At 41.1% G+C, this 25,797-nt stretch overlaps 1 protein-coding gene across 3 annotated transcripts in view; it reads right to left on the bottom strand.

The window, feature by feature from the left end:
- The window catches only part of rasa3 (RAS p21 protein activator 3), a 34,606-nt gene extending 10,875 nt beyond the window's left edge, over positions 1-23,731 (bottom strand). For all 3 annotated transcript variants that reach the window (XM_070927104.1, XM_070926948.1, XM_070927026.1), the window contains exons 1-7: positions 23,614-23,731; positions 11,643-11,760; positions 9,220-9,323; positions 7,892-7,986; positions 5,289-5,365; positions 849-929; positions 675-747 (exon numbers count right to left, since the gene is read on the bottom strand). In XM_070927104.1, coding sequence (XP_070783205.1) covers positions 675-747; positions 849-929; positions 5,289-5,365; positions 7,892-7,986; positions 9,220-9,323; positions 11,643-11,760; positions 23,614-23,668 — 603 coding nt within the window. In that variant the 5' untranslated portion in view covers positions 23,669-23,731. The remainder of the gene's footprint in view (positions 1-674; positions 748-848; positions 930-5,288; positions 5,366-7,891; positions 7,987-9,219; positions 9,324-11,642; positions 11,761-23,613) is intronic.
- Between the last annotated feature and the right edge of the window lie 2,066 nt (positions 23,732-25,797).

Below are 25,797 nucleotides of genomic sequence, written 5' to 3' on the forward strand. Positions count from 1 at the left end.
ACTTTTATCACATGAATCTCAACAGTTACAAAAGTTATGGTATGAAAAGAAGTTCGTGAGCGTGTGTGTACAAACAATAGCTGCTATATGTGGATCATGGGTGTGCAAGATAAAATGAAATAAATTAAAATCTACAAACAGCTTCTCTGTGATCAGAAGTATATGAACACCACTGTCCAATTAAGAAACGTCTTAATGCTATAGCTCACAGTGACATTTTAGAAATAGTGTGCTTCCAACTTTGTGGTGACTGTTTAGGGAGGGCACTCAACATGACAATGTCCCTGAGGACAAAACCATGAGGTCCTTAAACAAATGTTTTTCGCAGTTTGGTGTGGAGGAACTTGACTGGTCTGCACAGAGCTCGGATATCCATCCCATCCATTAGCTTGATGAATGAAATGCTGATTGCGAGCCTCATGGCTCACTAATGCTCTTGTGGCTGATGGGAGCAAATTCCTCCCGCCTGGTACCAAAGTCTGAAGTGTATTAGACTTTTATAGCAGCATATAAATAAATGGAATAAATCAACAATTACTTATGGTTGTATTGTTCAAGTGTCCACATACTTTTGTATCTCTCTCTCTGGCTTTCACTGATACCCGACACGAAGACACATCTTTACAATGACAAAACAAGTTGATGTTAAACAAATCACACACAGAAATATTTACCTCAAAATAGAAAACCTCCTCAAACTGTGGATTGTTGGTTTTCCTCTTCACCTTGGTCTTCTTGGCTTCTGACCTGTGAGAAGCAGAAAGGAAAGAAAAGAAAGAAAAAATGTGATAAACAACGTTGCTTATGGTGACTGGTGAGATCACGTCCCATCGTGTGAGAGATCTGACCTTGAAGGTCCTAGTAAGGAGACAGCAGCGTAGGGATCACATTGGCCGTTGACGATCGGAAGACCTTGGCACTCCAACACTCTGCAGAAACACACACAAACCATGAATGAATATGCACACTACTGTACTAGCATAGACTTGCACACGCACACACCTGTAACACATTAACTTAAGTGATGCTAATTTTAATGCAACATTAGCACTGTGTGATCTCATCTAGTGCTCTACTCTAAAATGTCAGGGATCATAGTACGAAAACTTGAACAGTGAAAAAACTATTTCAAAAGCTAATATAGACAAAAGCTTTTCACAAGGGGCATTAACAGTATCTTTATTATGCCAAGGTGTCTTTACTATGCTGACGTACATTTACTATGCAAAGTTAGGAGCTTAGCTCTTTTTATGCAAGGGGAAAATGGCAGCACATAAAAAAGGAGCAGGATAAAAAAATCAGCTAAATATTAACTACCAGGGGCCACACAAAACAATCTGAATATACTCTCAGAGGACTCTTTAAGCTGTCACTTAATGGTCACTTAATCAAATGGCTAATGAGAAAGGGTCACCAGCAGTGCCAAGACCACTGAGAATTGACACCCAATCCCACACTTCTGCAAAGCTTTTAGCTTCATCAGCCCACACAGACAGTTTGAGTCTCACTGCTCTCATCAACCTTATACAGTATAAAACAATAGGAAGCTTTTTCCAGAACACAGAGGATAAGTTGAGTCTATGCTGCCTGCCCAGCATGAGGCAGGAAATAACATATTTGAGCAGCTGAAGATAGGTATTTTTCTCTGGAGTTGGTGGAGACCAAAGTTGATTTTTATTATTTCTATTGACCAAGGGCTTAATCTACTAACTATCTAACATCTGGTCCATTCATACTGTAAGCGCACTCCTACGCCGGGAGTCATGCTAGTACATTTTGGACCAAGTTAAGAGCTCTCAGTTTTCTCAGCAATGTGAAAATGGCCCCTGGTGTCAATGTTAGGTGTGTCTGTATGCAAGAAGGGCAGAAACACGGAGAGGGGCAGATGAAAAGAGATGGAGGGAAGTGGCGAACAGTGGTGCCAATTTTAAATCCTGTGTGATCCAGCAACTACATACACGAAAGAGAAAAAGAGCACTTGAGAGAGGCCAGAGAAAAACAAAACAAAAAGCAGAAGAGAGCATATCTTGAGGAAAATGGACAGACTCCTGACTTTATAGTAGAGAGATCAGAGATCAGAGTATAAGAGAGATATAGAAAACAAAGCTCAGGTAGGATTTAATCTTCAAACGTGGGTCCAGAGTAGGATTCAAGCATAAAACGAAAGAAATTCCTTTTTTCAAACCGCATTGCATACATTCATGCATGTAAAGATTTATACACAACCACATAGAAAAAAAGATTTATTGTAAAAAAAACATACAATTTTGTAAACTTTATATTAAATTCAATATTATTAGCATTATAATTGCGTACAACAAAACAGTCTTGTCATGCCAGGATAGTGCAACCTGCTAAAAATATTTAGCAGTAGACAATAAATAACTGTAAACGCTAAGCACACAATCATGTGAGGTAATGTTAAATGTGCGCTGTTTTATCACTGTAAACGATGAGTGCAAGCAGACAGATATGTACATTTTGTTGCACCTCTCTACTCTGTTATTCAAATTGAATGTTTTGTACATACTACATTGTACTTATGCTTTTAATTTGGCATACATGTCTTCAAATGGTGTATGTAGTACAAAGTATGCATACAGACATAAAGTTCCAGTATAAAGATGTCTAATATGGCACTAAAGACTCTTAAAATGGATAAAACGCTGATGATTGTATGATTATATACTATCCACAGTATAAAAAGTCCTGACACACCTGATTACTATTCAGAAAACAGTCAAACAAGCTTATCGACCGTTTGGTTTTCTATCTCATGCTGAATGAAAAACTCTATCTATCTATCTATCTATCTATCTATCTATCTATCTATCTATCTATCTATCTTCCTGTGTCACGGCTATGCGATGACATCATGCTGTAAGGGGATTAGCACCCAAACAACAGGACAGGACACCCAGCGGGACGTATCACTTCCTGTGTGTCACGGTGATGCACCACTACTCACACCGCATGATGAATTACGCAGCAAATCGAAGCACTGCCCATAACTGAACTGACACACATGCAACAGCTTGCACCATCCTGCTGACACACACACACCCACACACACAGGTTTCTAATAAGGAATAAGGAGTGGGCTGGGTTAAGCATCACTAATGCCAGAGCGCTTCCTGTCCAATAAGCTTGTTTATATAACCCCTGCTTGGCCTACTATCCAGCCCTCCCTCTCTCTCCCTCTCTCTCTCATCACTGCTGTGAGCTCTGACATGCCAGACAGTGGTTGTGGCGGTGAAGCAGACTTATTTGTTTTAGACGACATTACTCATATTAGGTTAATGTGCTTCTTTTCTGCGCCCACGTACCCTGTCAAAAACAATTCCACCCATATAAGAGGGAAAGGAATTACATCACGGTGCCAAAACCACACACAAAGAAGCGGATGTGATTATGAGGCAGTGTCATTGACGGGGGCGTCCAAGTAAGCGAGATGAAATATTGAATTAAATCAGAACAGACTTACATTCAAACTATTACTAAAAGGGGAACTCCACTGATTTTTACACATCAAAGCCTGTTTATAGATCTTGGGAAATACAACTGAATATGTGAAAAAAGTTGTTAAAGCCTTTTATGCTGCATGACATCTGATAAATTGCCTCAAGTGATGTCACTTGAGTCAGCGTCAGTTGGGTCTGAAGACTACGGGTTTAAAAATGAGAAAAATCTGGAGGTGTGGCATTACAAAGAAGTGAGGCTACCAGACCTCTGTAGCCCACTCCCTACCTCTGCTTGAGGCTAGCGGATCGAAGCTACATTAGCCTCTACTAGCATAACACACCCGAATCCCCGACCAAACTGTCGGCGGTCGAGTTGCATTGTGGGTAATGTAGGTGGCAGGTTTTGGCAAAACAATTTTATAGAAGTAAAACGCTAAATCAGTGGAGTACTCTTATTACTTCAGTAAAAGCACAGAAGAAAACTGACCACAGAGAGTGTATTATTTTACATTATGTTATTTGGTTGTTACTGATGCATTAATGTGTAAGCAGCATTTTGCTATTGTAGTAGTGGGAGGTACTGCTGATTTTAACTTAACTGTTGTCGGGTGGTTAAATCTATAACAATGCATCATTTTGTCTAAGATGATCATATGTTTTTTGTGTAAAATCTTCAAAGTAAGTAGTAACTATAGCTGTCAGATTGATTGTAGTGGAGTATCAGTATAAAGTAGCATCAGATGGAAAAAAGTGGTTTCATTTTTGTTTTCTCTCTTTTTTTTGTTGCTGTAGCACTTTATGTCAGTTTACCTGCAAAGAAACGTGCCATCATAACTAACATTTCCTTTCCTCGCCTAAAGAAGATTTCTTACACTATCCCTTTGAGTGTGAAGATCATGATTTCTTTCAATTGGTTGGTTTGATCTGCAGAGCTAAATGAACGCAGCTCTCTCTCCGTCTCCCTCATGCACATGTCTTTCTAGAGAAATCTGACTAGATGACCTCCTGCTCTAAGCTCCTTACCCACAATGCGCTCTGGGAACGGAGCCACGCTGGCTCATCATCAAACTTTACTGCTGCATGTTACAACAGACGAGCTGGAGAGCAAACAAGCACCTACGCATACACACACACACACACACACACACACACACACACACACACACAGAACAACCCATCCATAAGCGTAACATTGATCCCCTGCAAACACTGAAGTTCACACATCGCATGCGTGAACAGTCACATTTTACAAGAAACTAGAAAAACAATATTTTTGCAGGTTATTTTATCATAAACAAGGTGAAATTCTGACCAGATGCTGGCCCTAGAGGAAAAGTGAGGGGACCATCAAAGTCATCAGAACTCATCCTCTCGGGATCATGAATGTCTGTACAAAATGTAATGGCATTTTTTTTTTTTGATATTTCAGGTTGGACCAAAGTGGTGGACCTGCAGGCACTGCAATCCCTCGAGCCTCACTGCCAGCGTGGCTAAAAATCTTTAAGACAGAAGCTGAAAAGATGTGGCAGTAAGTCGTGACTTGGATTTTGAATGTATTATAAAGCTGTGAAATCCTTGTTTACAGGAAATATGTATTTTTTTTTATGTTTCTGCAAACAGCAAAGAATCAGTAGAGAAATTCTTCTTTATAAATTTCTCTTCACAGAAACGGAAATAATTTCTATAAAACTGTATGAACAACACAACACATGTGAAGGCAAAGGACTGTGTGTGTGTGTGTGTGTGTGTGTGTGTGTGTGTGTGTGTGTGTGTGTGTGTGTGTGTGTGTGTGTGTGTGTGTGGGTGGGTGGGTGTGTGCAGACTCACCGTGTGGCTAGTTTATGGTTGATGACTCCGCTGTCTGTGATGACTTCACTCAGACGAAGCTCCAGGTGCACTTTTCCCTGCAGAGCACGAACACACAAATAGACACTCTTTATGCACACACTTTTATCCAATTGAGAGTACAGAGTTTAAATGTTCTTAAAGTTCTACAGAGTACTTATGAACACCTGAACGTGTTGATAACACCAGTGTCCACCACACAGCCAGGTGCACCGTGACAGGTAGTCGCTGTCCAGTGAAAACCCTGCATTTCCAATTTGATTGTGTGTGAAATTGAGTGGACTTAACCAAATCCAATCTAAAAATGTCAGCTATTCAGACCTGTTTTAGGCTTGGTGACAATCCATCTCTCACAATGAATAATCCAACAGGTCTCAACTCATAAAAGCATGTAATCCTTCATGTCTGAAAACATATTATTTACCAAACATGGAGATACATGGTACATATCATATCCTACACCATATGCACTGTATAAGGCTGGGAATGGTTGAACCATAAAAGGCCTGATGCATAGACTGTAAGTACGAGCCAAAAATACGCTGATAAAAACAAATAATTCTTCTTTGCTAAATCCCTGTGCAAAACAAAAACACACAAACATGAAAAAAAGTGGCATTCCTCCACCAACAGAGACACTGAATGAAAATAGCTGCGAGCCTGAACGTCATGCTGAAGTTATTTTCCCTCTGAAGTGATTGGATTAATGACATAATGACAGTGTAGTGCTGCAGCTGTCTAGAAAAGCTCCATTAATTAACAGCATCAGTATGCAAACTCACAGGCGTTGCTCTTTTTCTGGCTGATTCAGGCAGAGGGAACAAACACACGCACTTACACATGTGCGCACAGGCCAAACAATGTGTCCTCTATTGAAAAGAGAAGAGAGACACTCTATCTTCCTACTTCATTTGATCCATCTCCCCTCGCTTTCTCTCTACTCTCTCATTCTCTCACACATCCTTCCTCTCCCCGGCTCCTCGGATGAATGTGTCTCTGTTTCAGATCCCTGCTCCGGGGCGACACACACCCATCTGTCTGCAGATGTTACTGTTTGCTGTGTGTCTGACTGTCAGTGTGTGTGGTACTACGCGCTGGGTGTGTGCGTTCCTGTCTGTGCGTGCATGCGTGTGTGTAACCATGCGTGTGGGTGAGTGAGACTCCTGAATACTGAATAGTAGAAAATGTTGCACATTAAATAAGCATGTAGGGCAAGTGAGGAAAAATGCAGCAGCTCCAAAACTGATTACTAGACCATTTCAGAAGTCACAGATGAATCAATGGCAGCAAAAAAATAGTTTTCTTCATGGTATTTCCCAAAACTTAGGGAACAAATATTCACGTGTGCACAATGACATTCACTTTTTAGCTTGTTTATAACTTGCTGGGAATACCCAATGGGAGGTGCTAACTACATGGCAGCCACTAAATTCACTTTCAAATGTATCCATGAATTGTGCAGACTTTCCTGCACTTGTTGCACAGTCACAAACAGCAGCAGACTGGAGACGTTTCTCACAGTGATCAACACACTCCAGCATTTGAGTTGCTCCTAATATGCGTTTGATTTACATAGACAGAGATACTGTAAGAGCGCCATCTTGTTTGTTTCTCAGTATTTCAGTATTTCATGTGACAAATTAATATATTTCCTTAGTAATAAAAAGGTTAATGACAAAAAGCAGAATAAAAGTGCAAACATTTGACATTAAACAATGAACATTTGAGATTGAAAGTGAACATTTTAGTCAGGACTGTCTCTCAATATTCCCAAAAACAATGGGAATGATTTGCTTTGATCTGCATGAACACATTTCTGTAACATTCAGTAACATCCTGGTATTATTCTCAAAAGCAAATCAAAACCACAACCTGCGACCCAAAGCCAGCTGACATTCAATCATGACAGGTGAGAATGTGGGAAGTGTAGTGATTTTGATCAAAGCTGAGTCTTCACTTTTTGACCAGCTGATCACAAACTGAGCTGTGACGGAGGAGAACGAACGAGATCTACAGTATAAACGGAGAGCCAGGTGACTCCGATCCTGCAGGCTCAGGTGTTTCAGGTGCACACATGCTGTGTTTGTTTGGGTTCTACCCTGCTTCAAACATTAACATGCAGACACATCTATGCACATACTGTTTAGTTTCGTTTAGTGCATTTACAATACATGAAAGTGGAACATCTGACATGACTGGCATTAACTGGGGAACAGTCCTGTCCTGTCTAATATCATCTAATATCTAATTAATAAAGGCCTGGTTCTCTCTGCAACTCCGCTACTGAGGTAAATATTGAGATTTTACGGTAGTCTTGCTTTAAATGTTGTCTAAACACAAGCAGCTACACTAAAAGATTCAAAGATGTGAGCAAGCGTTTGATGCCAGCTTTTGGTATCAACCAGACACGTTTTGGTCGATACCAAAAAAGTATAAGTGTCGTGTGGTTTCTGAGGAGAAGCTGAGGAACAAAACAACCGGAGACTCCACGAGAAAAGAAGAGGAGAACATCAAGAGAGAGTGCTTTGTGATTTTTGTGAAAAGGTGTGATTGTGTGAATGTGTGCGTTTTCTCTCTGTACTCACCTGCACCTCTGAGTCAGCGCTGACAGGTTGTATCTGAAACCAGGTGTCTTTGCCGTGATATTTCTGCAGGTCCTCTTTCTTCACTGCAACCTTGCCTAGACACACATTAACACACAAAGACAAATGAGCTCAAAACATAACTCCCTTTACGCTTCCTAAAAAGCCTACGTGTTCAGATGCAGAGCTACAACAAACACACCCTCACATGCCTGCTCACATACTGTAAATCCATACGCCAACCTTTTCTTTTTAATGCACGTAGATACCAGGTGCAGAAATACTCACAAAGTGCCCTGCCAGTGGCCTGGAAATTTCTGCCCTGAAACTAACAAGTTAACTTTTCTGTTTACAACACCCACAACACACACTGTGATAGTGTTGAAGATACAAATCATACCCCGAGAAAGGTTTTTCAGTTTGTGGTCGGTAGTCACACACACAAATACAAACCCACCAATGTACACATTGACACACCCAATAACACTGATAAAAACATCTGCCCACACACAAACAGACACACAGACACACACCTTTTTAGTGCTTAAAGTGTAAGTAAGATCAGATAGTACCAGACTTCATTCAAAATGTTTCCAATTTTAGACTAGATTTCATTTGTTAATTTATTCTTAAAGGAATAATTCGAAATGTGAAACATGTTTATTAGTTTATTAGCTTTCTTGCTGATACTTCAAGAAAGACCATCGATACCACTCCCATGTCTGTCTGTTTAATATGAAGCTCTAGCCAGCAATTAGCTTAGCTTAGCATAAAAACTGGAAACAGTTAGCCTGGCTCTCTCTGATGGTATCAAAATCCGTACCTCACCTCTAAAAACTCACTAATTCGTTGGGTAAAAACCACAATCTGCAGTCTTGTCGTCGATGTGAGGTTGCCCAGCCAGGAGGTAACTGCCCCCAGCCAAGAAATAATCCGGCACATAACCAGAACCAAACCAGAAATTTTCATTTTCACACCTTTTACGTTTGCGTGAGTGATATAATCATACTCTATTTGACAAATGCACACCTGTCACCACTCCTCATTTAGATATTGAAATTGTTAAATATTCTAAGATACAGTATTACAAAAATATGTATATCGTTTAAAACTTAAACTTAACTTATAAACAAATATTAAATATAAATGATAATTGTTTTAATATTATTTTAATATTGTTATTACTTAGCAGACACGTTGTTTAGTTGCTGTGGAAATACTAAATTACTTTACTACTAACAAGAGGCTTTTTACTCCTCACCATGAGTCAAGTCTTCATTCATTCAATACAACAGGGGAGCTTACAACAGACGGGGCAGCTGTTTACTCACCGATACTGAAGTCCCTCCTGAAGACGTCCCTGTCGAAGATGTAGAAGGAGAGGTGTCTGAAGCTGCGTGGGATCTCGCAGTAGAAGTCCTCCCCATAGAACGGACTGGAGGTGAGAGGAGACACAAGGCAAACTGTGATTAGAGAGACTTCTCTTGTCTGACACAGTGCATTTTACCACAAATGCAAATGTAGTTTGTATTTAGTATTTAGTAGTTTATTATTCAAAATCTCCTGTAGAAATTAAGTGGTGGGTTGTAGCAAAAACTGAATGTCTAAAATGAAAAACAAAACGCTATAAAAGTCACATTTCTGTAACAAGTTCTGTGCCAAGAGATTACAGCAGTATACACATCTGAAATGTCAAGTGATATAACCAGAAATCACAAATCTACGGAGACCTTATCTCATAATTATGACCTCCGTATCTCATCATTACGAGAAAACTCATAATTACAAGATAAAGTTCTTTTTCGCTTCTGTTCAAATTTGCTTTACAGGTCTTTACAATCTTTAATGGAACATGCTGTTGTAGATTGAGGTCAAACCGCTTCTCCCCGCAGCGCTTAATGAGCACGGGGCATCGTGTATTTAAAAGCAGGCAGTCATGGAACCAAGAGGCTGTGAAGTCATTTGTTGATCATATTTTCAATCAATCATATTTTAATTTGGAATTTCGTCTAAAGTTATTTTAATATTAAGGAATTTAATGTGATAATGTCATAAAAGGCATGTAATAGCGCTTTACAGATCAGGTCTCATTCACACACATATTCACACACAGATGGCGACCGAGCTGCCATGCAAGGTGCTGGTCACAACTTATGGTTCAGTGTCAAACCCCCAACCTGCTCCACCTCCCGTGCGACAGTGCTATATGTGGAATTTTGTTTTAGAAAATATGATCTGCATTGTCGACTGTTATATTTTGAAGATGTTTCACTGAAGCGCAGTTATTGTCTGTCTATCATCTACATCTCTGGATAGTAAAGAGATGCTCTGTCCACCCAGCTAGTTAAAGTGTTAACTGACTGAATGATTGATTGGTTAATCAGTAAACTATTCCTGCCTCTGAAATATTTTTCAGTGTTGTCTCACCAGGCATACTCTTGATTGGCGAAGCTAACAGGCTGTAAGTCTTCTTGCAACTTCATGCAAACATCACAGAAAAAATTCTTTCATCATTCTTTCCCAAAGAGGGTTGATTTTGGGTCAACCCTCTTTGATTGATCTTTTGATTGATTTTGTCGATTCATCACATTAGATATAAATTAAAGACCACAGGAATCATGTGGTACAGCTTGTTCGCCTACAACAATTGGCCTGTTTGTGACCACTAGCAGGAAGGTACATCAACTGAGCACACTAAATGTACCTAAATGTCGACCATAGAAATCATGGCAATGAGAATCTCGTGAGTCCTCAGGGACTGACTTCCTCTGTTACTCATTAGACATTAAGACAAAGAGAGAGATGGGCGGATAGATAGGCAGGCAGAGGCATGACTGCATTTCTACACAATCCGACAAATACAGGATCCTTAAATAAATGTAATTCAATTTTGTCACAATGTGTGTGCACAAAGGATCTCGCTTGTCCATCTCTAGTCGGTGTGTAATGAAAGTGGAAGGGAATCACAATCTATTCAGCCATCAATAATCTTTAAGTAACACTGTGACACAATATACAGCATCTGAGTGAAAAAAGGTGATATATTTTTTATGTTAAATTCCTAAAAGTGAAAACAGTATGTCTCTCATCTAATCTTAATATTTTCTCTTAGGGTTGGCTTGATATTTGTGATATTTCCACTATTTATACAGAAGTCTGCTGAGTTTGTGATGACGCACCTTGATACAGAGCCCTTCTGTGGCCAAAAGATTTCAAGAAATGTGCATATATCAAGTATATTTTCATGAAAGCCCAAGCTAGTATAGAGAACATTTGGCATTTCCAAGACATATTTGTGTATAATGTATGAGTCTACTGGAACTGCTCAGTGCTCGCTGAAATTAAACCATGAAATAAAAGAGAGAACTGAGAGTAAGTTTATCCGTCAACCAATGAGACGAGCCGTTATCATTAACCTGATGTAAGACAGGCCGTTACAGTAATCTGAGGTGTTGAAAATGGTGTTGTAAATCAGTACCTGGAGTATGGCGCAGTGATATAGTTCAAATCAATATCAGGCTAATCATAAAGATGTTCTGGTATTGAAATGCTTCATATCAGTATTTTATTTTGGCCTTTATTAGATAGGAGCCAGTGAAGACATGACATAAACTGGGAACATGGAGATCATATGATCAGTAACATAAAACTGTGCATTTAACACCAGCTTCAAAAGGTGGGGAGTTTGACCTGTGACAAAGTGAGAAACAAAAAGACAGACGTAGAAAACGGGTGGAGGGGCCCCTCAACGTACCAAAGTGACTTCTCGATGATCTTGGTCCTGAAGACCTCTTCTTGGTCCAGGTTGACAGTGCAGTAGCAGTCCCTCATCCTGTTTGGCCCCGGGTACGGAGGGATGTTTTTTGCTTCTCCTGCAAAAAGAAAAGGGAGGAGAACAAGCAGGAAGGAGAGAGTGAGCAGCTATTATTAAGGAACGCTGTTGTAAGCAACAGCAATGTGTTCACTCACAAGTGATTACTTATTTAAGAACACCACAAGCACGCACAGTTTGAAAGAAAATAGCATTATGTAAGTTCACACCTGTTTTAGCTTAGAATAATCTGACAGCACGTATAATGAGCTTAGCTCTGCCAGGGTGACTACTTTTACACTGGACGCACAAATATTAAGCTTGCTCTCAGAGACAGACACACAAATCACAATTAAACATTAAAAACAACATGTGAAAACTGTGTGTGTTGTGTGTGTGTGTGTGTGTGTGTGTGTGCGTACAGATCTGTGAATGAAAGAATCTGCGTGGGACATGTCTTGAATCCCGCCAAAGCTCAATCTGTTCATCAAACATGTGTGACAGATAGCACTCCCTTTCACAAGAATGTGGTCCAACCACCCACCGAGACACAACACACAAACGCACACAGGTGGTGCTCCAGTCCCTCAGGAGCAATATATTCCCCTTTATGAAGCCTGTGGATCCATATTAGTTAGTTCCCTGCTCCTTATTCTGTTTCTCTTGGCCCCGGGGACCCACAGGACTCTGTGGTCTATAGTTACACGTGTGTTAGTCCAACATTGTCGCTGTTTGTTACAATAACGCTCCATTATGTGCATGGGAATCTGACGCTACCATTCAGCCGACAAGCTGAGCTGTAGCAAATCTCGCACTGTTATTTCTGGCTTAGAAAGAGTAACTTCTTCACAATGACTCTTTCTCTTTTAAAGTTGATCCTCTACAACTGTGGTTCCCAAAATATTTGGCTTGTGTTAAAAATACAATTTTTCCTTCTTAAATTGTTTCATTTTACGGACTTTTAGAGGCGTGAGGAGGTAAAGTGTCCAGTGTTTCACAAGAAAAAGAGAAAAAAAATCAGAGAAAATTCAGGAAAACCCCACTTTATTCCTTTGGTTAGGGGTGCTAACTTAAACAATAAACTTTCAAAAGCAGCTGATCATCATTTATACAGTCTCTTCAAATAAAAAGGTTTCTGTTGCTACTTTAAGGCAGAACAAACAATGCTGTTATACGCACTGCAGTGTTTCCCTGGAGGGGGGAAGGGTAGAGAGTTGACATTTGACACTGGATAACTGATTGTAAAACAGGAAAACAGACAGCTCCCTTCAGATAAAGGAAGTCAGTTTTCCTATCAATATATCTGCACATGAATGCAGCGGTCCCATTAGACTTTTCAGTCAATGTGCACTGTCTACTCGGGACTCGGCGATGAGAGACACCGTCCACCTCATCGACAATTTACGTTTAGGATTTGTGTGTCTTATCACACAACCAGTTTAATACTTTAGAAAAAAAGAGTTGGTGTTGCAACAATGAAAACGTATCATCATGTGCCATCACTGGGAGGAGGTGAGTAATCAGATTTGGCATGAAGCACTCACTAACATGTGATCACACTGTTTGGATAAAAACTGCAATTTATTTACACACTGAGACCAAGCAGTTCAGCAAAAGTCCTGCACTGAAATGTCACTATTTAAAGGACATGTCTGTTGATATTCTGTATTTTTGTATTGTCAACAAATACCATACCAATTGCACAAATAAACATGGGTAGTGTAGTTTATTTTAGTCAATCCGACACACACTATCCTGCTGACGTAAATACTCACTAGAGCTCCAAATGTGTATTAATCAGCGAGTGAAAATAGCCCAAAACAAATGCACTATTTACTTGTGTTTGAGTAACAATTGCTAGACATTACAGTGCCCAGCTGTTTTATGAAATTACTTAGCTGCTTTTAAAAATTAAACTACATATTTGTGATATGATTTTTAAGATTTTCAACAGTTGTGTCAAGAATGAAAAAAGAGAGAGCTAGAGAGAGTTCAAACCCTGGCTCCTTTCTCATTCTTAAAACGCATCATTTCAATCTGCAATCACAGTGACAAGTCAGTTATGAAAGAGAACGTACACCTCTACCTCTGGTCCATAACTCTACACAGAGGGTAAACATAAAACCATGCTGAGACAAACAGAGGTGTTTAAGTGCCCTCTGTGGGGTTTGTAATACAACACAGTGTTATGACGGCTTCATGGAGGCTGATTCATACGGTGTGTGGATCATTACACAACAATTCACAATAGCAACATTCGTTCACAAATTAAAAAGACACCTGAGCTGTCAGACATGACACACACTCCGCTGTTTCAGTTTGTTGTTACAGAATCAAAGTCTGTCTGTGTTTACGTGTGAGAGCAGAGTGATGACGTAAGTCTCTCTTATCTCTGTCTTTATCCCTTGACTTCCCGCTGTTATTAGATCTCCTCTCTCCCATTTATTCTCCCACATTTATTTTATCTCCCTCCTGTAATCCCCCTCATTCACCCTGTGCCCCCCCCCCCCCCCCCCAACCCCCCAACCCCCCAATCATGACCTGTAAATTCCCTTGATTGGATTGCACCATCCGGGTCATCCTAGTAACCAAAACATCATGGGATTACCACAGCTCTGGGTGTGTGTGTGTGTGTGTGTGCGTGTGTGTGTTTAATGACTCAACTTGCAACGTAAAAACACATCTCTGTGCCAAAACAGGAGCTACTGGAGAGCGGAAAACATCTACAAAAAAAGGATACGAACACACAATTCGTATAAAGTGTATCTTCATGTTTTAACCTACGTACATCACATACACATCATGTTTTATTCTTTTTAAATTACTGCTGTCCTTTCTCCAAACCTTCTTGATGAGTGCATTTTTCCAGCAGAGGTTTCAACTCATGCCAATACGGCATGAAAATCAACTTGCAGAGACTTGAAACTAGCTTGAGATTAATTGATGTGTAGTAAAGCTGGTGAAAAGGTTTCTGCGTGGTGCAGAAGTGAAGCCTCAACACGTGAGAATTACAGACCAACCAATATATAGAAAGAATCAACATTATTGGCTGACCGGTATCGACGTATTCGTTGATCGATAAGTCACAAAAAAATGTATACATGAAACAAATATAAATGCTATATTTCCACCACTCTTTGAGGTTTGACTGGCGCTACATTAAATTACGCACTTCCTTCTTATGCAATGGTTAAACGGCACCCAACTGGAAAATTAGCGCCAGGAGCTGTTTATCTCGATGTGTTCAACTTCTAATATTCGCATAACAGTAGTGGACGGAAACACGCATTAATGCGAATGCTTGAGGATGCTTAGAAAATGGTTATCAGTAATATAACATTTGCAATCTGTAGTTTTAAGGAATGTCCCTCCAGCCGCATCAGCCCAGTCATTACCACAGATACAGGGTGACATCTTGCAGCTTCCTGTTTAGGGGAGAAGGAAGTGCTGGACAGTCGTCTTGTCTTTCTGGATGAGTTGATAAGCAGCAGCCTCGGGAGTGTTTTACTACAACAGTGAGGGTTTAGTATACAAGTTTTGGTTTTGTATATTTGAGTGTTTATGTTTGATGGAGAGTGAGTCTGTTACAAAAGAAAGGATAAGCCTCTCCAATAACCTGCCACTCAACACGTTAGATTAAAGACTTTATTATAAAACCAGAGTGTAATCCTCTCTCTCAGGCTGCCCATCATTCTCTCTTACTTTCTTTTTATCCTGGTCCATGTGCTGCCGTTTTCTCTTTCCCTTTTTGTCTGAACCCCCCCCCCCCCCTTTTTTTTTTGTTGTCTTGCATGGTCGCTTTCGGTTTCCTTTTTTTCAAAATTAGCTTCAACCTGATTTCACTTTCCTCTATTTCTGGTTGCTTCCCCTTTCTTCATCTCTCTCTCTTTCACCTTTCACTTTCTCCAGAGGGGTGCATTTTCTCTCCTCAAGATTCAAAGTAAGCAGAACATTTTAAAACAACAACAACAACAGCAGCTTTCTCTTTTCATCAAGCACCACGGCCGCTGCCCTTGGAGAATATCTTGCCCTAGTATCTGAGCAAAACACAGTGAAAAAGACACACTCTTGGCACGTGTGCGCGAATGCGGAGTGGCGTGCACGCAAATCACGGGGGCATTGAGCAGAACTGCAGAGAAATAATGATGACAGGAACACCCCAAAGAGGGCGAGAGCGAACAGGAGCGGATCGAGACATCAAAAAGGGTCGACTCCCCACCTCATTCCTGCAGAGGAAAGTGACGAGAAGGAGGCAAAAGATAGAAGAAATGAGGAAGCACAAGTGATTGAGGCAACCTAATGGACGCAGTGAATGTGCAGCTTTGTTCCTCTTCCTCCTCTGCCGACTAGTTCCAGTCGACCAAACTCGTGCGTACAGTAACAGAGGCACCGCTCCACTCGTTATTCTAATCTTCTCTGACATGAACACATTCGAGGATACACAGGCGTGAATGCTTTCAGTGGTTATGTGCTCAACTAGCAGGCCTGGGAAACACAGGCTTTAAGAAAAGGAAGGGGGGGGGGTGTTACTGAGAAAAATACAAGCAGTGTACTCAATCAAGGGTGAGAGAGGAGGAAGAGTGCAGAGAGAGAGAGAGAAGTCAGTCAGATAGAAAACTGGAGAGCAGTTAGCTTTGGAGAAAGCTACAACAGGAAATGAGATGAGGAGAAAGGAATTTCAACTGGATCCAAGATGTAGTTTAAAAGCAGTGAACAACCCAGTTACCCCTGAGTGTGAGTGTGAGTGTGTAAGACAGAGAGAGACAACGTGAGAATGGAAAGAAGGACTGAGAATTGTAAGAGCACAATTTATTATCCCACAGTCAATACTCGGTTCCTTTGATGCTCTTATGTAGAGAATCAAAACAAGAACCGAAACAAAACTGTAAGTCATTAGTGTCTTTCTGACCGTGACTAAACATAAAAACATTACAAACACAGACGCCTGCTCAGTGGATGTTGACTGCAGTGGCTTTGAATCCACAGTAAAATATTCCTTTATCGTTGAGGCTGTTACTCACATTTATTTTCGTCTTGATTACTGTTACTGATCCCAAAGTCAAGTCTCAAAAAGGTTTCTCCTGCCATTTAGTTTTGCACTTTCATAAAGTTGGGGCACTTGTGAGAAAAACAAGAATGGTTCGTTCATTTAGTCCGTACTATGGGCTCCCAACTCAATGTAACTCAACAGTGTCTATTGTTAGGCCTCCACTGCCTAGTAAACACCCACGCCTTTCAAACTCAGACCCAAATCAGTGCTGGGCTGTGAGGCGATTCTGGCAAAGCGGACTGAACTGACTGTGGAAGAAGACCTTTTCTTATGGACACAGTTAAAAAACCCGCTGTAAAACACCCAGAAAAAACGGCCTGAAAAATATCCTCAACATATGCGCCCCCTGAGTAACTTTGATTGACATGAATGGGGTGCCATCTTGTATCGAGTTCTCTTAATACCTCACTGCTCCACAGCCCCAGTTCGTAACACAAGCTTTCCGTTGAAATCTGACGACCAAACCCAGATAACTCCAAATGACAACAACACTTTTTGTCAGACTATGTAAAGCTCTCTCTTTATGTGTCTAAAACGTGCAGATGGAAGCACATGTTTGTATTTGTACATTAACTGCAATAATCCAAGGTGAGCACTCGTCACGAGGCTCAACTCAGGGAATAAACGCGACACCACTGAAATGAGTATTAGACCGTTACCTGGTAGCCACATTCACCACTTTGAACCCTCTCTGGCTCATCTTGAAACCCACTATCACTGACAACCTGTCAACCTCTAAAACTCTGGTTTCACCCGTAAATTTCCGCTCCACTTGTATCTTTACAGTATCAAACCACCGCCGCAGCATAATCCACTTCTTCACTTTCAAGCCTACATGGGCTGAATGTTTGATACAGTGTTTGGGTGGAGTGTCACTTTAAGTAGCTTAAAGGTGAGATAAAAAAAGATCCCACCCTGTTTGACAACATGATATATGTCACACATATAGTACACATCGCATCTGGTCATTTCATACTAAATTGAAGCTACATTTAGGTCTCTGATACTGACCAACACATATTCTTTACATTAAATGGTACTAATTATGTGCGCATCATGTAGAAACGTATGTCCTAAATTTAGCTTGATGTATTTAACATCTTAATCTTAACGCTTGGGATCTTGACTACAATCTCTGGATTTGAACAAATGAAGTCAGCACAAAATGTATTTGTTACACCGGTCAGAGTCAATACTTGTGCTTTCCCTTATTTAACAGCTGGTTTGGTGTTTTAGCTGGTCACAGCAGCAGCATCTATCTACTGCTGACTGTACCAACCTTTTAAATGCAAACCACAACAGTTGTTGGAGCAGCATGAGGAGGAACATAGTGGGAAAAAAAGGGAGTTTACAGTTAAAGACTGTGGCTGTGCTGCACACCACAGTCTCTGTCATAAACCAGTGTTCAGTTACTGATCAAACTCTCTCTCTATCTGGCGCTGCCTGGAGCTAATGTTCAAACAGATTCGTTAGTCTCAATGGAAAACTTGAGTAAAACAAAAATACACAACCACAAACACGCACACACACACACACGGGCGTACGCAGTGAAGCTACACTGTGTAGGGAAAACATCTTTAAAATCTGCTCGCATGTTAGAAATCAGGGTCAGAAGCCCGGTATGTTCATTCAGGATGTGAGTGCAATCTTTCATAGCAGTGTGGTGTCATGGTGGAGGGTAGTGAAGTACAAGGAGAAGACATGGTTTAACACTCCAGATTCTTATCCATTTACATAATTCTCAGGGGACTCTACTGTTTTCTTACTTACTAAAAAAACAATTAAAGATGTAAAACGAGGACAACCCTCCCCCACACACACATGCACTCACAAACAGGCTTGGCATATACAGTGGTGAGAAGATACGATATCTTTTGCAAGCACAGGAAAGGGAGAGTGAGCTGGGTGTAAGGCCCTGTGTGTGGCAAGCTGACATTGCTTGTGTTGCCAGAGGAGAGCAACACCGTTGCAAAACCTGATTTAATCAATGTGTGCGGAGCCATTTGCTACAGCATTTTTTCGTTTTTCTTTTTTTTTAAGCCACTTTCTGTTGAAGCTTCTTCACAACATAGACACGATATGGTAACTGCACCTGACACTTTTTGACACTCGAGTTTCTCTCTCTACTGTACAGCATGGTGAATGTTTTCACGCTCGTGTCATTGTCAGCAGGTAGAGGTCAGTCGAGTCAACTTCTCCCACGGGGCATCTGAAGGACATCCTGAAGGAGCTCTCCGGCCCTTTATTTACCCCTGCCGACCCTGCATGCTGGGCCTGCGGAGATACTTCCCCACTATTCCTAGTACTGTGTTCTCATGGAGGAGTGTGGGGAGAGCTGCTGTACCCAACCCGGATTATTCCACCAGCCTAAAGCTGCCTGGACCGAAACACGACCTGCGTCTAAACAGTCAACACACATGTTTACAGCAAACTACTTCCCAGAGAGCCGGCCTTCGAGGACAAAATGCCATACATGTATGGCGGTATATAAAGCCTGTATGTAAGGCGTGGTATGCAGGCTATTTCCCCCCTACACAAACATCTTTTTATGAACATAATGTCATCATAAGCTTGTTATTTTTCTTAACAAACTAAACAGGACCTGAACCCTTCACCTAAATGAGCGCGGGAGTCCTCCACACAGACAGAGCGTTTCTAAAACATTCCTCCCCTCCCTCTCCCCGTCACTCCATGGTCTCCTATTCAGTCTGGACAGGAGGAAGTTTGGGAACCTCTGTTAGCCAGCTGTCAAGGGAAGGAGGGGGGGCTTCTGTCACTACAAACCAGCTTTTCCCTCCCAGGCTCACCCGGCTCGAGTCATCCAGCCTGAGATGCCTGAATTCAGCCGCCCACTCCCGTTTCTTTGCCCCCCAACACTTTGCCTCTTCTACACAATATGTAATTAGTGTTCCTTCCTTTAACTCCTGAATGTCCAGTTACCCCTTTTATTTCCCTACAAATAGCTTTAATCTGCTGTAATCAACATTCTTATATTAACAATAGATCAAAATGACTGTGTGATGTAACAGAGTTCTCTCATAGCGGAGTTTTTTTTGGCAACTTTAAGCCAATTGTTTTGGTTTCATGCACTCATCAGCATCATTGCAGCTGTTTATATGTATAAATGTATATGTATATAACTCCACTGTATGCTACCCACCTAGCACCAAAAAGCGCTCAGACAAAGTAGCAACCAGCTGGTGAACATAGTGGAGCATTTAGCTGCTAAAGAGACAGATATCTTTTTGAGGAGTTGGTGGACGCCAAAAACAGAGCTAAAAGAGAGTGAATATTGGACAAACATTTATCAGGTGGCCAGAAACATGACTCCAAATGAATGTTAATGATGCTGCGGATCTGCTGGAGGTGTAAATAAGCAACTGCATGCCAACAAGTTCAACTTAAAAGGTGATAATATACCTATAAGTTGAGTTTAAAGCTTACAAAAACATCTATTATTGCGGGTTTAAGGTTGTATGAGAGAATCATACCATATATATTATGTATCAGCTTCTTCCCACTTTTCATCCAGTCTATATGTTCTATAAGTTTGGCTGCACGGAGAGAGTTTATAATCACTGACCTACTGGCAGGTGGGTTTAAGATGTTATTTATTTTTACGCATTTCTTTGAAGGGGTATACAGCAATTTGCGCCAAGATATGGTTTTCCAGTGTTTTGAATCCGCCCGAGTTTGTCAAACTATGTTTCTAGCAGTGACAGAAAAGTCGAATGCACATATGTTGTTGTTAATTAGAGCAAAGTCCCAACTCCAGCTGCGCCACTGAGCATTCCCGTCTCTCTGAGCGCTGAATGAAACCAAGTCGCTGACAGATGAAGCACAGCCTGCTCCTGTATGTGAGACGCCACCTCTGTCCCTCGCTCAGTGTCTCACTACATCTGCTTTGCATTAGCTTGTTGCCATGCAGGAAAAAACACAATTCTTTTGTAGTCTATTCCAGCCAATCAGGAAGTGAATTGGGGGTAGTTTCCTGTTTCCTGTGTTCCCCAGACAGTACGGACTCGGGCCCAGTAGCCCCGTTTGGTTTCCAAAATTCATGTGTTCCTCCAGGAAACTGAGAAGAGTCATCACCGTAACAATAATAAGTCCTCTCTCTCTCTCTTCTACAAATATGTGGCAGGTTTTCAGCTCTGAGTCATCATCCAACCACAGTCCCATGCCAAAGGACAAGACTTTGATGAAAACAATGTGATGCAAGCGTTACAGACATTACCAGGAGTAGAGCTCCGTGGGGATCCGACTGACATTGAGTGTGACTGCTGCTAGGTAACTGGACAGTGTAAACTCTTCTGTCGTCACTGTGTTTTACATCAAGGAAGAACAAGGACTGAGGAAACTCAAGAGTCCATAACGTAAATGTTCTTCATGAACGTCACTAAACTGTAAATAACAAGTCCTGACATACTGATAAAGCAATAAACAGTTTTTTCTGGGTAAGTACATTTACACAAGTACTGTACTTAAGTACAAATTTCAGCTACTTGTACTTTCCTTAAGTATTTCCATTTTATGCCACTACATTTCAGAAGGTACTTTTTACTCCACTACGTTTGTTTGACAGCTGTAAGTTACTTGTTACCATGGTTGCAACTAACGACTATTTTCATTATTGATTAATCTGTAGATTATTTTCTCGATTAATCTATAAAATGTTAGAAAATAGTGAAAAATGTCTGAAGGCTGATAACAGCAGTGTTTGGCATTATTGCATTATTGCTTGAAGAATGACGTAAACAATTCATTCATCAAATTCATCAATTATAAAAATAGTTGCCGATTATTTTTCTGACTAATTCTTATACAAAATTAGATTTTACATCCAAAATGAGTAAACCACCATTGATCCACCACAACCAACTACAACAATAAAAAGCTACTTACATAATGCATTAGTAATAATCCAGTAATATGAAATATTATAGTATCTAACACTCACGGGGGGCATTTTTCTGTATTGAGCACTTTGATACTTTCAGTACATTTTGGTCACAATACTTCTGTACTTTTACTCATAACAGAGTACTTCACAGTGCGGTATTGTTAGTACTTCCTCCACCACTGCATTTTGCTGGCGTGATTAGTAAGCAGGCGTTTGTGATGGCAAGAGGTCGTCCACTCATTCAGTTTTCATTCACAGGAACTCAACGCTGCTGGCTGACTGAACATTCATTCAGAAAGTGCAGCAATCTGACGAGGCCTTTGTGATTTAACATTACAACTCTCCCTGGAATTACAGGTCTGAGCATATTACCTCACTGGGGCAGGATTAGTTGAAAAAGTCAGGGTGGTTCTCTCTCCAGCTGTTTCCTCTGACGCTGCAGCCAATTTTAACAGCAGGTAAGGAGCTTAAAAACACAGCCTAACTTTGTGCATCAGCTCAACTGAAAAAAGGGGCCACGGGAGTGTTTTGTCTACTGCTGGCTGGCATCATCACACAGCCCCACAGCTTGTATGTGTGTTTGTTGTCATTTTTTTCCTCTGCTCATCCCTTCTGTCGCATGTTTGGAGTCAAAACAAACCAGACAGCACAGCCAGGATGAACCGGGTGCCAGATGTCAGTGAAAACGAAAGGAGACGATCCCAAACGTCCCACATTGACCCGAGATAACGGTTGGGGCACACAGAGAAAATGATTTGTTTGCTTTGAATGTTTTGATATTAAAAAGGGAAAAAAACATGACATCAAACAGGTCAGACTGCAGCATTTTAGACTTCCCCTAACAGAATAAACACTACAATGTTTCAACAATCAGTCGAATAATTGATTAGTCGATTGAAAATGGATCAATTAAACGGTTGCAAACTATTTGAGGACGGGCTCTGGGCACTTATGCTGGGTACTGCTCACTTGTTTATGACATTTTGAAAACCACATGAATCGACTAATCAAGAAAATGACCTTCAGATTAATCATTAGTTGAAACCCTAACTTTAATATTGTGGCAAGAGTGTCTGTGTAGCTTAAAAGTAAGCTTTTGGCGACTTAATTTTTTTCTAATGTTTTAATAATTCTATGATTTCTTCCTCATAGTATTCTCATTATTATTATTATTATTATTATTATTATTGTAATCCACTAGATACATGTGTTAGGAACACTTTTCATCATTTAATTACTACACTTTTACTCAGTATCAGGAAAATGAACTTCTTGTACAGGCATGCCAATTTCAGAATTGCATAAAAACACCGTCCTCTCCACTAAATCCTCCATTGCACACTATACTCAGCCTCCTCATGGCTCCATTCACAAGATATGCATGCACCACATGTCTCCTATAAACCCGGGGTACCCACTGGAGACCAGCTAGATATCTAAATATAGAAACCTGGGCTAACAATCAATCGCTAAACAGTTAAGCAAAAAGCTGTTTTTGCTGAGGGGGGGCGGAGAGAGAAGGGGGATTGCAATAACACCAATGTGTGGCTGCAGTTAAGGTGCAATAAAGGTTTATTTGATCTGAAGTGTACAGAAAAAGCATCTGGATATGTGCAGCTGTGGAGCCTTTATGTCGCACAGCCTGCTAAATATCATCCAGCGTGTTCAGATCAGTTCAAGTCTCCATATGCAGACCTCTAACACTGGTTTCTAATGCCAGCTGCCAAATTCCCACAAGGCTTTGAATCTCTCAAATTCTTCCCTTTTACATTTTCAGTTTTACAATTTGCGGTTTCCAGTCTGTGCGCTGAGGGGAAAGCGTGTGATATGAATCACAATATCAGCAGGAACAAGACGGATCTGTTACCCCTCCGGTCTCCAGCCCGCACTGCCTGCCTGCTTGGCCAGTTAATATGGAGACATCCATTGAGGCGCTCAGACTGGGGGTAGGGATTTTTTCTTACCGATTTTTATTTTAACGCTCTGGAAAACCCGAAGACCTTCCTCTTCTACCGCCATGCTTCCCCGTGGCTCTTTCCCTTTTGACGACTAGATAAAGGCAGTCCTCCACGGTGGTCGGTTCTGGCCTCTCCAGCGCACGGATATTCCAGGGGTTTTGCACATCTATGCTCTCCGGACAGCGATCGTACTCCGGCCCGACCGCTACTGGTGCTGCTGGCTGGTTGAGAACAAGCGAGCAGATTCAGCTTCAGTCCCGCAGCAGCAGCAGCAGCGGCGCCAGTGGAGGTGTGGCTCCGCAATACACCGCCCACACATTGGTATGGAGGGCGATCCGTGCCACAAAGAGAAGGAGGAGAGGAAGTGGTGTCATTGAGAAACTGAAGACAACCGGAGTCCCGCCCACACTCCAACACACATATATTAATAATGATGATAATGTGGAAACTGCCTATTAGTTAAACATAATTTAGATATAATGCAGAAATGCATGTTTTGTTAATGTAGTTTTGCACACAAATTGCAGATGAAAATTCCATTCATAAAAATGCTCTGAGATGGATTACAAGCTAAAGATCTCTGCATTGGACATATCCCTGGAAACAACTGAGGTCTCAAGTCCTGCTTCACAACACATGTTAACCCGTTGCACACTTGCTGTAATGACAGTGAGCACTTCAGGCACGTCACAGAAAAAAACAGAAACGTCCAGAGGATGGACACATGCATTCAGCCTCTGTTGTCATGTTGAAATATTTTACCTAACAAATCCCCTTAGAACATAGCAGCAATAGTGCTGTGGATGACACTGCTTCCCCTCTTCTTGCTCTTCTGTGGTTAATCACCCCTCACATTTACACTTCAACGTCCCTACTCCTCTTTGGCATGAAGCACCCCTCATACAGGCTGCAACGTCATGAGGATGGCTAGACTCTGAATTGACAAGAACTAGCTCATAATGTTGAATGATTTAGAAAATACAATTGTAGCCGCTGGCAAAGCTAGCTCACCATACTCCAATACATCAGCTTTTTATTTGTACCCTCCCTCTCTGAGAACTGGATCATCTGTGGCTGTTCAGTGAGTGTTACTCCCCCTTTATGGCCCCACATGCAGCAGCATGGGCCTGACTGCTGGATCTCCTCAGATTGTTTCCTACATCAAAGAGATTGCAGATGCAAAAAGCAACAAAACAGTTTTATACTGTTATTTCTGTGGAGCAAATTATGGATTGCTCTTCCCATGATCTGAGCTTTGCAGGCTGTAAATGTGCGAGGATTAGCCTCACTCCTATTGTAACAACATGCTTTAAAATCTGTCACAAGTGTCCCTTGTTGACTCTGTGGAAGATTTCACTTCCACAGGGTCAACAGACACCAGGCTTTGGCCTCCTAAACTGAATTGGCCACCATGTGACATGCAGCAAAATGTAAATTTGTGTCGAGTCAGGATTTTACATTGACTGAAAAATTAGACAAAATGCACAAAGAAAAAACAAAGTCCCTCACCGCTTAAACTTAAACATCGACCTGTCATTATTGAGTGATTGTTGGTAACTTTAAAAATGATTTGTTTGGTCATGTGTTATGTTTCAAGTGTGCATCAACATTATTGAGCAGTAAAGTACGTTAACTCATTTTAATATTTTGTATTGTTATCTATTCAAATTGTTCTGTTCAAGAGGGTACCTCAAGTGTGCAAATCTCCATTAACTCAAGGGAGGAATCATCAAACACAGTGCTTGAAAGATCTAACTTGGATGGTCCATACATATTTCTTGAATGGTCAAATACCCTCAGGATTAGGTATCAAGTCTGTGTCTCTCAGAGTTACATAGATGTGCTATTAATTTATCTGAATCACCACCAAACTCTTGTCAGACTATCTTGGTGAGCGAGACAGAAAAAGAAAGGAGCTAATGGATGTAACATAACATAACATAACCTCCATGGCAGAGGTAGCTTTAGAGCTAAAAGAGAAGTGTTCTTAAAGGCAAAACAAGACAGCAATAACCTGGAAAGAATAAGTGGTCCCTGTTTCTCCTGTTGACACTGACCATGGGCCAAATTTAACAGATGGAAGAATGGGCACGGTGCTGTCCTGCCTGGTGGGAGGTGTGTCTGGACAGGACTTAAGATCCATTCAGGTGAAAGGCGCAGGGTCATCATCAGCCCACACTTGAGCCTGTT

Source organism: Enoplosus armatus, chromosome 1 (genome assembly GCF_043641665.1).
Source record: "Enoplosus armatus isolate fEnoArm2 chromosome 1, fEnoArm2.hap1, whole genome shotgun sequence".
In the NCBI taxonomy this organism is placed as follows: Eukaryota; Metazoa; Chordata; class Actinopteri; order Centrarchiformes; family Enoplosidae; genus Enoplosus; species Enoplosus armatus.